Below are 17,171 nucleotides of genomic sequence, written 5' to 3' on the forward strand. Positions count from 1 at the left end.
TACAAACCACTTTCTTGTGTTTCTTTAGAGATTAGAAGAGTAACTTGTCCTGAAAAGCCTTCCTTAATTTTTTCATTCAATGAAAATGTCCCTCAATGGACATGCACTTGTCCTCAACAAAATTCTTTTTTAGCAGCTGTATGTGATGACAGGTGGTACTTTGCCTTCATCAGAAATGTGTGTAATGAAGAAGGTGACACTAAACTACTTTTTCTCCACCCACCTGGAACAGCAGTCACATTATTTTGGCCTGAGAAGGAAGACCCTTGTTTTGTGCCTTTGGAAAACATTTTATGTGCTGTTGGTGTACCTAAATCAACATCATTAGGCAGAATATATTACTTTAATGAAAAGCTTGTGTAATTAACAGAATATAATTTGTCACAGTGGATTAAAAACAGAGATGCTCTTAAGAAGTTTCATTGATAGTTTCAGGGATCTTCATTGCTGAACATATACGTATTAAATTAGCATTAGTGTTGCTAGAGTAATTGTTGTTTAAAGATGCTATTTTGACATCATAAATAAAGTTAAACCGTGTAATGAAAATGTCTCAATTAAATTTGTAACTTTTGGCTCTATACTTCCATGCGGCAGCCTTACTATAGGTTGTCAGTTTACATAATCTCATTTGAATGACCTTCTGAACAGTGATGTGATATATGTTAAATGAACATCCAATATGAGATTTTTCACTCTGCAGCAGAGTGTGCACTGATGTGAAACTTCCTGGCAGATTAAAACTGTGTGCAGACCGAGACTCGAACTCGGGACCTTTGCCTTTCGCGGGCAAGTGCTCTACCAACTGAGCTACCCAAGCACAACTCATGCCCGATCCTCACAGCTTTACTTCTGCCAGTACCTCGTCTCCTACCTTCCAAACTTAACAGAAGCTCTCCTGCGAACCATGCAGAACTAGCACTCCTGAAAGAAAGGATATTGTGGAGACATGGTTTAGTCACAGCCTGGAGGATGATTCCAGAATGAGATTTTCACTCTGCAGCGGAGTATGCGCTGATGTGAAACTTGCTGGCAGATTAAAACTGTGTGCCAGACCGAGACTCGAACTCGGGACCTGCTGTGAGGACGGGGCGTGAGTCGTGCTTGGGTAGCTCAGTTGGTAGAGCACTTGCCTGCAAAAGGCAAAGGTCCCGAGTTCAAGTCTCGGTCCTGCACACAGTTTTAATCTGCCAGGAAGTTTCACATCAGCGCACACTCCGCTGCAGAGCGAAAATCTCATTCTGGAAACATCCCCCAGGCTGTGGCTAAGCCATGTCTCCACAATATCCTTTCTTTCAGGAGTGCTAGTTTTGCATGGTTCGCAGGAGAGCTTCTGTTAAGTTTGGAAGGTAGGAGACGAGGTACTGGCAGAAGTAAAGCTGTTAGGACGGGGCGTGAGTCGTGCTTGGGTAGCTCAGTTGGTAGAGCACTTGCCCGTGAAAGGCAAAGGTCCCGAGTTTGAGTCTCGGTCGGGCATACAGTTTTAATCTGCCAGGAAGTTTAACATCCAATATGTCTCAAAATGCAGAAGGCTTCTTGTTTTTTTTAATAATAACAATAGAGTTTCAATAAAAATAAATCTTGTATCAACTATCAGAAAGTGTCTTACATATTTAAAAATCATTGTTCGGACCACAACAGCTTAGGTTGATTTTCTATATTCCCATAAGTCAAAAATACTTCCCCTCTGTGACATCTGGGGAAATATGACAGTGGTATGTTGAATATAAGATGATTTCTGTTATTATTGTTATTATTAATGTTATTATCATTATTATTATTGTTATTGTTGTCTGAAGTAATGCAATCCAAATGACAAACTTCAGTTGTGGCATTTACGTTTGTAAAAAAATTCCATTTTTTCCCCTCAAACTACATAATGTTATGTGGAGAAGTTTTGCATTGACTATTGCCATACTGAAAGTAACAAGTAGAAAAAGTTTTGTGAAAATCTGAAACAGTTGATGTCGGGTATGAATGATCTTTCTTAGAATAATAATAATAATTATTATTTCTTCATCACAACACAAAGTATTGTGATTTCAGTTTTATTTGTGTGTCCATTCGTAGAAAAACCATTAATAATTTTATTTTATTACAGTGTGTACTGTCTTGGGAATTATTTAAGACCAATTATAAGTTCCCACCAGGTAGGAGAAACATGATATAAGCATTTTCCAATGTGTCTGTACTTTTTCTGGAAATTGGAAGGTGACAAATATTAATTTTTTTATATTGTTCTTTGTAGCTTTACTGCTTAAATAATTCCATGTTTGTTACATATGTGGTTCTCTTAACTAATGATAAAATCCAAATCAGAAGCTTCATAAACCATTTATGTAGATAAGTAACATTTTGCATTGGCTTTCTTGCAGGGCTGACGTATTAGAATATCACTACATTTAAAATTCGATATAAAAAAGTTTTAGTCTGAGAGCAAAAAGATTTTTCACAGATTCTTATGTTATAAGTATATAAGCAAATGTGCAAAGTTTCATGAAAGTCTGGGATGACAGGTGACATGACTTGTGTGATTTGATGTGGAATGACCCTGTCTGCATTTTTTATATTTTCTCCCTTCATCATTTAAGTTTAACATTTCATGAGTTCTCCAAGGAGTCATACTGGGGCTTTGTTATTTTTTATAGCTGTTCCTCTTCTGCCTTAAACTGATTCTTGCTTAAATGTTAATGCTGAGTATGCAAATATTAATGGTATTGTGATGAGTGAGATTTTAAAAACACTAGAAAATACAAGATTTCTTTCATGCACAGAAACCCAAAAAAAGAGTAGCACACACAGAAATGGTCTGTTTGCGCTTCCACACTGAAGTCCTTAGAAAGGAGAAAGGATGTTCTCAGAAAGCTTTTGGTCCCCAGTCTTTCTTCTCAGCATGGCACAGGTATGAGAAGAAACCTCCAAGAAGGGTGAAACTCAGAGATGCAGTACCTGTATGTACTGTTTTTCTTCTGAGTGAGTGATGGCACCAGTGTTGTTTTTGCTATGCCAAATGACATGCATACTCTGTACCATACCAATTTTCTTCAGTTATTATAAATATTCTCTGTTGCTAGAATTTCATTTATAATTTCCTCTTTTTTCTGTCAAATTTGTTGTGAAACCTCTCTTAAGTTTTTGAAGATATTGTTAAATATATATAATAATGTGACACATTTTCTGATGAGGAAAAGTTTAAATACTGGTTATACAGTTTGCTCAAAAAAAAAAAAAAAAAAGGGGGGGGGGGGCAGTGGGATCAGCAGTATTCTCAACACATGGTGGACATCATGTGACAGTCTCTATTGGAAAAACTAACTGAAATCATATGATAACTTGAGGAATTAATGTTGATGCCTGCTGTAACTGAAAACACATTTTTTAGTGAGAATGAAATTATTCCAAAGAGACTAGGAAAATTAGACTCATTTTTCTACAGTTTTGGCAGCTATATTTTGATGCCACAACATTGCTCTTTTTCATGTTCATACAGCTTGCATGGAACTGCAACTCTTTCTATTGAGCCATGCACCATCTGTGCAACTCATTCTACTACTTATATGCTGCAAAGCACAGAACGGATGGAACATGCACCATAAGCAGCTAAATCTATTAATAATATGGCTCAGTTTATTAAACCGCATACTTGTCTCATTTATTGACTTCTGTTTCAAGAGGAAAAAATGTAGGTTTTGATGTGTATAAACATTATAAACTTATCATACAAAGTTTGCTTTGTAAACTTGCCATATAAAATTTGCATTTTCTCTGGAATAAATCTCATGTTTTTTGTTATTTTACACCTCCTCATTTTTTTTACATAAGTAAGAGTTTGAGATTTAAGTCACTTGTTCAATAGAAGAGTTACACAACATATAAATTCAAGAAAACTTCTTGATAAAAATGGATATGGAATTCAGAGTTTTGGTTTCAGATAGTCTTGATGAAACAGAGATAATATGTTTTTCAGTTACTTTTTCTATGACTGTGTACCTTAGAGTTAAACAGTGTTTGCCCTACAAATTTTTTTCTTGTAACTTCAGTTTGTGTCAAATTATTCTGGGTGTGCTGGCCTACCCAAGGTATTTTACACTTAAATTCCCAACAAGACCAGGTTGAAATTAGTTCAAGAAACGTTATGAGGTGCTAGAATCCATAAAGTTTGGTCTTGATAAGATAAATATTAGATAAATATTGGATAGTTCCTCATATCAACACTAGAAGAAGAGTAAAAGCTGAGTTAGGGAAGTATGTTATTGCACAAGCTCCATACACAAAATTCCTCGGTACATGGGTGGATGAGCACTTGAGATGGGAAAAGCATCTAGAAGTTTTGAGTAAAAAATTAAGTAAATGCTGCTATGTCTTAAGAATGCTTCGAGAATGCTGCAACACTGAATCTTTGCTATGTGCCTATTATGCTTACATGAACAGTTTGCTTAGATATGGTGTGATCTTCTGGGGAAATACAGGTATGGCAAAACAGGCTTTCAAACTTAAAAAAAGGGCTATTAGATTAATGAAAGGGGTTCCCTCCAAAGTGTCATGCAGGAAAATATATAAAGAATTTAAAATAATGACTCTTCCTAGCTTATACATCTATGAATGTGTATGCTTTCTGAAAACTCATCAGGAATTTTCAACATTAAATAATCATGTTCATAACCATGAAACAAAGAACAGGGATGATTTTCACAGACACACCCACAAAGGAGCACTCTACCAGAAAAGTGTAAACTACCAGCCCAAAATACTTTTTAGTGCATTGCTTCTACAATAAAGAAAATTAAAGAATTTCATAAATTCAAGGTGATCTTAAACAATTTTAACTAACAGATAGTTTTTATAGCATGGAAGAATATCTGAATATGGAAAAGTAATATTTTTTATATATAAAAAACTTTATATATACAAAACTTATCCAAGTTTTTGAAACAAATTAAAGATAAGAAACTGTATTGTAATTGACTACATCCATACAATGTATATTGTTAACGGATGAATAAAGAGATTGATTGATTGATTCCCAAAGCAAAATCTTTGTTTCTAATTTAGTTCATGCTCCCAATGACTGAGTCTTAAAAACCAAGTTAATTTAACTATCATGTTGTTAGCTGTGCCATTGGCATTTAGAAAACCAACTATTGGGCCTTAAAACTATTCCTATTTATTGGCACAAAAATTATTGTTATCATTCCCATAAAAACATTTTGTATTTTCTTTTCCCTATGAGGATAAGTCTCCCACAAAGTATGGATCTTATATGGCTCAATGATACATACCATACCATACCGTAGCAGGTGCAACCGCACTGGAAGGGTATCTGTCGAGAGCCCAGACTAATATATGGCTCCTGAAGAGGTACATCAGCCTTTTCAGCAGTTACAGGGCTGACGGTTTGGATGACTGACTGATCTAGCTTTGTAACATAATTCTGTTTGGCCTTTGTTGTGTTGGTACCACAGCACAGATGAAAGCAAGGGAAAACCATAACTGTTGTATTTCATGAGTCATGCAGCTCTAGCGTACATCTGAATGATAATCGCATTTTCTAGGTAAAATATTTCTTAGCTAAAATGGTTCTCCATTTGGATCTCTGGGTGGGGACTTCTCAGAGGGATACTGTCAAAAAAATCTGCCTTTCTTCTGGTCAGTGTGTGGAAATACCCTTAATTGGGTATGTAGGTTATAGAGCTTGAAACAAGAACTGGAAGTTTGAAATACTGGGAGTTACTGTCTTGCAGAAGTTTTCTGGTACACTTCATACATCATTACTCCTAATGGCTCTATTTGGAATTCATGGTAGAGCATAGGGGTTTCTGGCCACCAGATGTCCAAGGCTGCACTCTTCATGTTAGATTTGTCATTTATCAGCTGTTCACTGTTTCAGTTTCACATGTTTTCAAATTACACTTCCTACCATTCTGATAATAGAAGAATTGCATGAGTCTTTTGTTCTTATCTGAAGCTTGAAATAGCTCTTCTTATGGACTTTTTCAGATATCTTACTGTTGTGTTCATTAATTGGGACAAGAAATTTAAAATTATGTGCATTTTGTTTAGACACCTCATTATCATTACAGAAAGTATCTAGAGAGGGAGCCTCCTTGAGTTTTTTGTTAAGTTTGTCTTGTAACATGACACTTCATTTCCTTCAGACTTCAAGACTTTGGTTTCAATTTAAGCATGGCCACTCATGAAATTTTGTGTAATGTAGACATTTTTTTGTAGAGAAGCATCTCATGTTTTTAAAAGTACATTATTATAATTTCATTTTTAGTAATATGAAAATGTAGAATCAATGACAAAACAATAGCAATTCATGTTTTCAGGTTTAGTTTCTTTTAAATGAGTTGCTAATAAATAATCCTCTCTTTCTGTGTTTTTCTTTCTTGTTGGATATCATTGTGCCATATTTTACTTGTTCGTTTTGCTTTAAAACCACTTTGTTGATTGCTTTGATTTCAAATGACTTTTGGAGTTAAACTCATATTTCACTTTTTCCCTGTGATTACTGTAACATTATTCTGTACACTTGTCATGAGGTTTCCAGCAGCACTATGCTGCTAATTAAGTCACTGTAATCAAATAAAATTTTTAAGACTTGAAAGTAATTTTCAAAGTAGGAAAATTCTACATTCTTGTTATTGTAAAGTCAAGATGCAGGGCTTGTACACTTCAGACAGAATTTTTAGCTGTGGATCTTTATTTCATCTTCACTGTAGGCCACAAATAGTAACCTGTAGTTGTGATTTCATAGTTACAGTATGACTGAGTGTGATGATGAAGTGGAAGTTTTAAAGCACAGAAGAAAATATGGTTTCCCTTTGCAATAGTGTTGGACAGACTGTACTCATATTATTACAGTTTGTGATGAATAAGTTTTATTATTTGGATAAGAAAAAAAGGCATTCAAACAAAAGACAAAGAACAGATTCCATTATCAATGATAACAAGACAAAAAATGTGCAAGGGCATAAAATATTGTCATTCATTTGGAAGTGGGAAAGAGAGATAAACATAAGATGCACTAATAAGATATTGTCCACCTGCACACAGATATCGCAAGATATTCAGCACAACAAGATGTACTTCTTAACAGGTAGCCACTTGCAAATACTGCGTTCAACAACTTCTATACCCTTACTACATCAAAACTTGATGATTCTAATAGCCTCAGATTTCTCATAATGCTAAACATACGATACTGATTAATGATTCTTGTATTTAACAGCAGAATTTTCATAATTTGACTAAATTTTCAGGCGGATTGGTTGGTGTGGCCTCCAAGTCAGTTCATTAATTTCTACTTCGTGCCTCCAACTTACAGATTAATGTATGTCAACTTTGTCACAACGCTGTACAATGTTTTCCTGTCATATATCAAGCATGAAATGTGATACAAATTAGGTAAGCGTCATATGCAGCTTTTAATTACAGCATGTAATGTAATAAACTACAATATATGAAGTGTAGTAAGTCAAGCTCACGCGATGTAAATTTAAATTACACACTTTGTGGCCCTTAGAAGCATATAATATAACAAGCATGTGAATAATGTGTTGGCAGGCTAAGTGAGTTGTGTAGATCATTAACATCTCACAGTGCAATACACTGTTGCTTCTAGCTATTATGAGTTAACTGAGTCATGTAAATCATAAACATATCACACACTAGTATTCTGCTGGTGTTGACAGCATTATAAAACGTGCACTGAGAACAAAGATCAGACACTAAAATTGTTATTTGCTTGGTTAACAGGTATTTGATGATAGGCTGGCATTTCAAAAATTTCAAGCTATAGACCATAATGACAGTATATTCAGTTTTATATTTCTTACTGGATTTGATTGTATCATATCATGAGAGAAGTTACTGCACCTATGTCATCTCAAGAGCTTAGAACCAGAAGTTGCTAACCACAGAATACAGATTTAATGAGAGCTAAACTGTGTTGCTAAATTTCCATGTGTAAATATATCTTTATAAAGTTCAGATAATGGAAAATCCAGGATGGAATCATGACAATGACACTTTTCCTTTTAAAGTTCATAACTCATTCAATTCTTAGATTTGCCAAGCTCAACTTAAAAAATGTTTACCATTTTCTTTGCTTGCTAAAATATGAGGAAAATTTTGAAAATAACTTCAATTTGGTCCGTTATGAAAAGGCTAACATCTGTAATGACTTTTTGCTGTACACTCATTAAAACTTTTACAACAAAGTAGTTTTCAACATAATTTCTTGTGGTATCCTCACTTATTGTAACAAATGCACTTGCCCGCGAAAAGTAAAGGTCCCGAGTTCGAGTCTCGGTCCGGCACACAGTTTTAATCTGCCAGGAAGTTTCAATGGACTAGATTCTGTGTAACATGTTGTACTACTCTGCCACCAGCAACCCTAACCATGATTTAATAGTAGCTTGAAGCTCCTCATAGTTCGTGAAATGTATTAAAGCAGCCATTGTTTCATGCTTGGAAAAAGGTATTAGTGGCAGCCAAATCAGAGCTGTATGGAGATTGGTCAAACTTGTGAGCAGTTTTCAAATTTTACTGCTTCTATGCAGAAACTAAATATGTCTCATTGTTTTGAAATATGCTTTTTAGTATAGGTTTATTAATGGTTCACTGACCATTGTGGAAATGGTCATTGTGTTCTGTACCATAAACTGAACCAAAGCACACTGATCCTGTCCCAAAAGCCATTGACCACAAGCTTATTATAAGAAAATATATAGTGGTATTTCAAAGGTTCCCTTGGTTGACTGATGCGAGTTCACTCCATAGACCACCATTTTCTCATTTTTCATGTACAGAACTTGTGTCTCATTAAATGTAACAGTGTGATGGAGAAAGTCCATTCTATTGACGTTATGGTCATTAGTTAATTTGGGTACTCAAAACGCACGAAACTTCAGCAGTATTATGTTAGTTGGTGCAAATTGTTTGTGAAAAATGAGACAAATGACTACATAATTTAATTATTGTTAACAGTGACTTTCTGTGAATGTTTTGCTCAATTTTGTACAATTTTATTGGTAATTATAGAGGTTTGTCCACTCCTTGGCAGATCATACACAGTGTTTGAAGACATTCTGCACTGTTGTCTCATAGCACCGTCACTCATAACATTCTCTCCAATAATCTAAATAAATTTTGTTGTAAATGTATTTGGGTTGTCTTCCTTTTTTACCCACAGACAACAAATGCTCTCTGTACACTTCAACTGACAGGATTATAAATTACATTGGCCATTACAAAACCTTTACTGCACCAGGCACAATGTCACAGTTATCTCTCTCAACTGCTTGGTGCATTACTACCAAAGCTTTACATTAGTGTGCAATATGGTCACTGTATCTCCTTTTTTTCCGATTCAGTATTCAGTCAGAACTTACTTTCCAAATTTCTCTCTTAGATGTATGCATTTTTAATTTTAAAGACCTCAGTTTTTGTCTCCTTTAGTGATATGAGCTGCTTCTGAGAGCGTAGTACTTGTTACAGAAAGTGCAGCATTAATTGAGATATTTACAGCTCAGAAATCTGTATAGGTAAGCATAAAAGTCAACTCACTGGAATTGCAACATGAATTTCTCATTAAGTAATTATAGTAATAATGTAATGTAACTGTGTAGCACTTTAATGCCTAGAGTACCGAATTAACCATTGCTTTTCCCGTATTGAAACAACTAAAACATTCAGCCATAATAGCATTAATTGGAAGAAAATACTAAATATTTTCTTCTTCTTCTTCTTTCGATTTCGGCCATCTTTGGACCACGTTCAACAATTCACTTGCCCGGCTTTTTGATCTTTTTTTCTCTCTTCCCAATATTTCCTCATCATTTTCGAGTGGTTCCTCCTCCGCTCTTCCGACCATTTCCTGTTATTATTCTTTAGTTTCGTTTCTTCTGGAAAACACTTAATTTCGTTCACTATTTGTCTAAACTTTTCCCTGTCCCTGATTGACTCACGGGTGACATTAAAATAGGCCAAATCCTTTTTCACCATCTGTATCCATTTATTGTTGGTTTTTTCGTTCCTGTTACTATGTTCAAACACTTTTCTTGTTAGTCTGTTTCCATCCATCCTCGACAGGTGACCATAAAACGTTAGTCTGCGTTTACGCATTGCCTCACTCACTTTCTCAATAGTTTTGTATATTTCCTTATTACTCTTTAGCTTGTACTCTTCTCCAATCTTTCTCGGTCCTAATATTTTTCTCAAAATTTTCCTTTCTTTCTTTTCCATGTTTTCTATTTCCCCCTTTTTGTTAAGAGTTAGGCACTCCGATGCATACAGGCATTCTGGTCTAATGACAGTTTTATAATGTCTTAATTTAGCTTGAATCGAAATGTTTTTTTTGTTATATATGTCTTTGGTTTTTTGAAAAGCAAATTCCATTTTCCTTGCTCTCGCCTGGTTTGCACTCTTGTCTAAACCATTCACTTGAATTATTTCACCTAAATACTTAAATTTTTCTACTCTCTTAATATTGCCGTATTTAGTAATAAGATTTTTCTTGTTATTTCTATGATTAGACATATACATGGTTTTTTCAAATGAAATCTGCAGTCCAGCTCTGGCCGAAACTTCTTGTAGTTTCTCCAGGTAGTTCTGAGCTATTTCTTCGTTTTCTGTAATTATTGCCAGATCGTCTGCAAAAGCTAAACAGTCCACTTCTATTTTTTCTTTTTTTGTTCCAATTCTGATGTCATTCTTGGTGCCTTTGAGTTCTTCTTTCCATATTCTCAATATCTTTTCCAGTACGCAGTTGAAGAGGATTGGGGATAAACCATCACCTTGTCTGACACCTGTTTTAATTTCGAACTTCCTTGAAATTTCACCCATAAATTTAACTTTGGCCTTACTGTTTGTTAGCGTCTGTTTGATAATTTGAATTGTTTTCGTATCGACCCCAAATTCTTCCAATACTTTCAGTAATGTTTCTCTATCTACCGAGTCGTATGCTTTTTTGAAATCTACAAATACTATTGCAAATCTCTGGCCTCTTGAGATTCTGTAACGAATTAGTGTTTTCAGGTTAAATATTTGTTCAACACAGGATCTACCTTGTCTAAAACCTGCTTGATATTCACCTATTTTTTTATCCAGAACTGGCTCCACGATTTGAAGTAATTTCCTTGACAAAATTTTGTATCCTACTGGTAGTAGCGAGATCCCTCTATAATTATTAACATTCATCTTATCCCCCTTTTTGTGTAGTGGGTGTATCAGGGCACACTGCCAGTCTTCAGGAATTCTTTCTTCGTCCCAGATCTTCTTAAACATATGTTCCAAAACTTGTGGGAGGTTGGTATCCATTATTTTTAGGATTTCTGGTACTATGGAGTCTTCACCTGGGGCTTTATTGTTTTTTAGACTGTGTATTATGTGTTTTATTTCTTCAGCGTCTGGAGGTTTTGACTCGGTATTAGTATTTCGGTGGTTTTCAAAACTCATTTTATCTTTGGGTGGTTCACAATTTAGTAGATTCTCGAAATATTTTGCTAATATTTCACAATTAGTCTTGTTTGTCAAACCTAGCTTGTTCTCTTCATCTTTAAAACATAAATTTGGGGATTGGTATTTGGTTAGCTGTTTTCTAAAAGTTTTGTAGAAATCTCTAGAATTATTTCTTTTAAAGTCTTCCTCAATCTGTTCTAGGTTATCCTGAAATTGTCTTCTTTTTTTATTACGGAAAAGCTTAGCTGTTTCTCTTCTCTGGATTTTAAAATTGTCAAGATCTTGAGGATCTTTTGTGGAGTTCCATTTCTGCCACAATTTCTGTCTCTTGTCCAGGTTCTCATCACATTCATTGTCCCACCATGGATGTCTTCTTACTCTTTTCACGAGACAATTTTCTTTTGCTATTTCAACTATTTCGTTTTTGATCTCCTCCCATCCCGCTTCCTTATTTATTGTGGGTATGCCATCGCTATCTTTGTGCAATGCTCTTTGAAACCGTTGTTTAATTTCTTCATTTTTTAACGTTTCTGTGTTATATTTTGGAATTTTGTAAAAGGTTTTCTTCTCTTTTCGAAATGGGAGTGGTCTGAATTTAATCATAGTCAAATAGTGGTCTGAATCAACATCAAGGCTTTTCAGCACTTTAGTGTTTTGAATTTCTTCTTGACAATGAAGTGAGATAGCCACATGGTCAATTTGGAATTCTCCGAGAAGTGGATTTGGTGATCTCCATGTTTTAGTTTTTCGGCTCAGCTTTTTGAAATGTGTTGTCATTATTTTCAAGTTGAAATGCCTACATACCTCAATAAGCCTTTCTCCATTTTTTGAAGTTCTTTTGTGACCTGGGAAGAGGCCTACTGTTCCATGGTATTTTTTCTCCCTTCCTATTTGTGCGTTAAAATCGCCTACTAACATTTTTATGTTCTTCTTTGAGCATCTATCCAGTTCCATTTCAAGTATCTCCCAAAATTCTTCAACTTTCTCCAGGTTATTTTTGTTGTCCTGGTTTATGGGTGCATGGCAGTTGATTATAGAGTATCCTTTGTTTTTACATTTAATCTCAAGAATGGATAGTCTCTCAGAACTCGAGTAGAAGTTAGTAACTGAATCTAAAATTGAGTGATGTACCAGAAATGCTGTTCCCAGGTATGGCATTTGTTTCATTAAGATTTTACCTGGTTTTCCTTTAAATAAACGATAGTTTTCAAAATCTAAAGCAGTTTCATCTAAAAACCTTGTTTCTTGTAATGCACATATTAAAATTTCTTTCTGGTTCAGCTTTTCAATCAATAATTTCAATTTTCCTACTTTAATTAGAGAGTTTACATTTAGGGTTGCAAACATAGTTGCTTTCTTAAATTTCAGTGTTGAGGGCTGCATACATGTTGGTTGGGGTCCTCCAAAATCCTTTGACCCCTTTGCATTGTTTCTACGAACAACGGAGGATTTGCCATTCGGTCTACCTCTTGGAGTAGTGTCTATCTTTGACGACGTTCCCATCATGCTTTGCAGTAATTGTTGGATAATAAATTGGGGGATCGGGTTGCCCCGAATCCGAAATTAAAACCAAGGTAGTAAGCCCTGGAGTTAGCTCTTCCGCTCTCTCTGCCGTTGGGAAATTGTTCCTCTTCCGCCATTGAGACCGTTGGCTGGGTTTCACCTAGTAACCCTAGGCAGGGGCCCTATGACAGGGTGCTACCATCTGGAGCCGGACGGACCCTGGTTTTTTTACGAGGTTGTTACTCCTCCCCCTCCACACTTCCCCATCCTCTTGTTTTTAGATGGGCCCGGGCTTGGGACCGGCTTGCGGCGGTGTTACTAAATAATGGATAATATAAAATAAAACTAAATATTTTATATTATCCATTGAAAAACGTTGAAATTCTTGTACAATAATGCACATGGGAACGAAGCCTTTCATGTCAGCACTTATATACAGAACATTCTCAGTTTTCTTGCCGTATCAATTTGGGGTAAAATCTCAAGCTTTTGACGATATCCTGAGAAAATCAAACAGATTAGAGTTGGTCCAAATGACATTTTAGTCAGCCTGTATGTGGTATCGCTGCTTACAAAAGTTCTGATGGAGGACACTTTGAAAATGCTGGTGGATCTTTTTCCTCCTGAAGCTTTAAAGTTGTTCCGGCATGTGATGACGACCACCTACTTCTTGTATGGTAACAAATTTTATGAAATGACAGATGGTATGGCGATGGGCTCTCCATTCTCTCCATCACTGGCAAACTTTTTTATGGAGAATTTTGAGGAACATGCATTAAATTCATCTCCCCTCCATTCATCCTTATTTTATCGTTATGTTGACGATACATTTATGATCTGGCCACATGGCGCAGAAGCTCTTGAACAATTCATGGAACACATGAACAGCATACATTCGAACATCCAGTTCACTGTCGAGATGGGGAAGGAAGGGAGATTGCCTTTCTTAGACGTTTTAGTATGACGACAGGCGGACGGGCGTCTTGGCCACTCTGTATACCATAAGCCAACACATGCCAATTTATACCTGAATGCACAGAGTTTCCCTCATCCTGCTCAGAAGAGAGCCATTTTGAACACGTTGGTATATAGAGCAAAAACTGGTTCTGATGAGGACCACTTAAGGTCCGAGATTAACCATCTGAAGTATGTGTTCTGAAAGAATGGCTATGGTGCCCGCAATATAAAGACAGTGTTCTCCAAAAAAAGGAAACATGAAAATGCTGCACACTCACAGGATGAAACACCGATTGCGGTTCTTCCTTTTTGTGGTGCTATTTCCAGCAAAATAGGAAGAGTCCTGCGTAGATGCGGTATAAGACCGATTTTTCGTCCTCCTAAGAAAATAAAGGAGATGATGTGCCCTGTTAAGGACAATCTCGGCCTTAGGGCCCCTGGAGTTTATAATATCCCTTGTGAGTGTGGAAGCAATTATATAGGCCAGACCATTTGTACCGTTTCCGACCGCTGTGCAGAACACCAACACCATATTAAACATAGAGACTGGAGAAATTGACAATTGCAGAGCACAGCCTCATGAACAAGCATAAAATGTTGTTCGATGAAGCAAAAATTCTGTCCCATGCCTCCACGTACAGGGATTCTTTTATTAAGGAGGCTGTTGAAATAGGAATGAGCCAAAAGAACTTTAACCGCGATAGCGAATACCATCTGAGCTGTGCATGGAAACGAGCGCTTGATGCAGAGTAGCAGCAAAGATGTTCCTTCCAAGGTTTACGTTCCAATGGAAGTGATGGCTCCACCGGCGCACACATTGACACCGTCTGTGATAGCAGTACGTAATCGCTGACCAATCACAAGCCAGCCAATCAGAAGCCGTCCACGGGCTATAAAAAGGCTACCATAGCAGCAGAGAAGACAGTCAGTTGCTCCTGACGATGACAATGGAGGACATCATCAAAAGCTTGAGATTTTATCTCGAATTGACGCAGCAAGAAAACCGAGAATGTTTTAAATAATTCACATATTTCATGAAGAGCTTCTTGCCAAACCTGCCAAAGGTATGTTCAGAAGTTCGCTATATGTTTGTATCAGTTATAGTGTTTTAAATATTGTTTGTATTAAATCTAGATTTTGCATTATTGCAGCAATTTTGAACTGGAATGTAAGTGCTCTCAGTTACCGGTGAAATCTTCAGTACAAGGCTGCAAGAAAAATGCAGAAAGCAAAACCTTGACATACCTTGCGAAGGCTTTTGCTCAATAAGCTGAGATGAACTCTAGAGGAAACTAGGATTTATTGACAACCCATAAAAATACGTTAAGGTTATTTAATTGCTGCACAACAGTGCGAAAGGCTGTGTTCTTTCCAGTAATGGACACTGAAAATCATTTGAATTTGTGATAAATGATAAAACAGAGATATTTGGTCAACCCACCATTTGCAATATTTATTGGTGCAATCATTCATCTTGTCAAAGCAACTACCACAGAGTATAGAAATATAGTGCAGGACTAACTGAGGGTTACTCAACCTAAAAGGACTTAAGCTCCAGAAAAAGGTATATTCTACTAATGGTATTGAATGCATAACACCATTAATAATGTTGTTTTGGTTAGCTCAGATGATGATCTACAGGCCATTCTGAATGTCTTAAACAAACCTTATAAAAGCATTGACATACATTAAAAGGCACATATACTGTATCAACCTACTTCTACTGCCCAAGCAATGCTTCCCACCTTCACAACAAACAGTGAATTCCTGCAGAGTTTAGAACATTTTCCCGACCTTGTTGGCAACCATCTTTTAGAGGAATAAGTTATTTGTTATATAAAATTAGTCTGCAAAGGGCAATTATCTTTGTGCAGCTAGTACATAATTATTTTTTAAACCAGAAGCATGACACTAACAATAGTTCTTAGTGTGTGGACTGCAGTAGCTGCAAAAGAAGATAAATGACTTTCAGTCTAAAGACACTGTGCACATAGATCTGAAGGCCCATTGCAAATTACAGATTGTGAGGATGAGTTATTCTTTCCACATATTAGAGATGTTAAGAACAGCCACATTATAGTGGGATATTAATTTTTTATTTTTTATTGGATTTGCAGACAGTACCATCACGACATCATAAGGAATACTTATATTGAACAAGGGGCGTGATTTTACTGCATACTGTGCCAGTGAAGAGAGCAGTAGAAGGCAGATGTCACTAATGTATGAGACCAGTCAACTGAGAGCCCATGTCCGTGAAGCACAATCACATGCATGCGTTCTAAGATAAATTTGCTTGAACAATAGTAGGATAATTATCAGATGAATAAATAAAATTGCACTCATCACAGTGACCAATGAATATTCTGTTCTGAGTACAGTAGAACATATTATGCCTGTTCTCTCAGTTACAGTTACTGGAGGGACAACAGTACATGAAGATAATTTTACCTGAAAATTAACACAACAGAAATTTTCTATAATACTGGTACATGTTGTGGTTCGTATATAACAACCAGTCTTTGTTGGCTACTAACAAAAAAAAACTTAATCTTAGTCTTCACCAAGTATCATTAAAGAAGACATCTATAATGAAATTTGAATCTGTCCGCAACTTTTGCAATCTGTAATGGTAGAATTTTCTTTTTTTTTTGGGCATTTGCAATGGTTGAAAGCAGCCAATGAGATAAAATACAGTATTACGTGGGAAAGATTTGTAAAATTGCACTTCATAGCAAGTTTAAGTGGATTTGTGTGTGTGTGTGTGTGTGTGTGTAGAGGATGTAAAGGCCAATAACTTCAGTAACTATCGCTCCAGCTCCATCTCCAATCAATAAATTTACCATATGGTATTGGCTTGTTCTCAGGATACTTCCTGCATGATTGTTAACCAACCACAAAGAAGCACTTGCCTTTTTACGCAGTTTAACTTAAGATCTGAAACACAATATTTTGACTTCTTTTTGTGTGTCCTGAAATAAGAAGTATCCTTCCATTTAACTGATGAAGTCATCCATTCGTAAGTTATGCGACCAGCCAGACTTGGCATGTAGTAATTCCATGGAAATATCTTGATAGCTAACAACTTTATGACATCAGAATGAGATTTTCACTCTGCAGTGGAGTGTGCGCTGATATGAAACTTCCTGGCAGATTAAAACTGTGTGTCCGACCGAGACTCGAACTCGGGACCTTTGTCTTTCGCGGGCAAGTGCTCTACCATCTGAGCTACCGAAGCACGACTCACG

General features: G+C 36.2%; 1 protein-coding gene and 1 non-coding gene across 4 annotated transcripts in view; one reads left to right on the forward strand and one right to left on the reverse strand.

Moving 5' to 3' along the window:
- LOC124793188 (mpv17-like protein 2) overlaps window positions 1-16,277 on the forward strand; it is a 41,515-nt gene extending 25,238 nt beyond the window's left edge. The window contains exons 3-5 of one of the 3 annotated variants that reach the window (XR_007016579.1): window positions 2,775-2,902; window positions 7,263-7,407; window positions 16,041-16,277. Coding sequence is in view for 2 of the 3 variants with exons in the window: in XM_047258001.1 (XP_047113957.1) it covers window positions 7,263-7,397 (135 nt within the window). In the remaining variant the exon portion in view is untranslated. The remainder of the gene's footprint in view (window positions 1-2,774; window positions 2,903-7,262; window positions 7,408-16,040) is intronic. The other 2 variants (XM_047258001.1, XM_047258002.1) reach the window with 2 other exon arrangements.
- Trnas-cga lies at window positions 747-822 on the reverse strand. The gene has a single exon. It is a non-coding gene; the product is annotated as a tRNA-Ser (tRNA).
- Window positions 16,278-17,171: the final 894 nt, after the last annotated feature.

This window comes from Schistocerca piceifrons, chromosome 1 (assembly GCF_021461385.2).
Source record: "Schistocerca piceifrons isolate TAMUIC-IGC-003096 chromosome 1, iqSchPice1.1, whole genome shotgun sequence".
In the NCBI taxonomy this organism is placed as follows: domain Eukaryota; kingdom Metazoa; phylum Arthropoda; class Insecta; order Orthoptera; family Acrididae; genus Schistocerca; species Schistocerca piceifrons.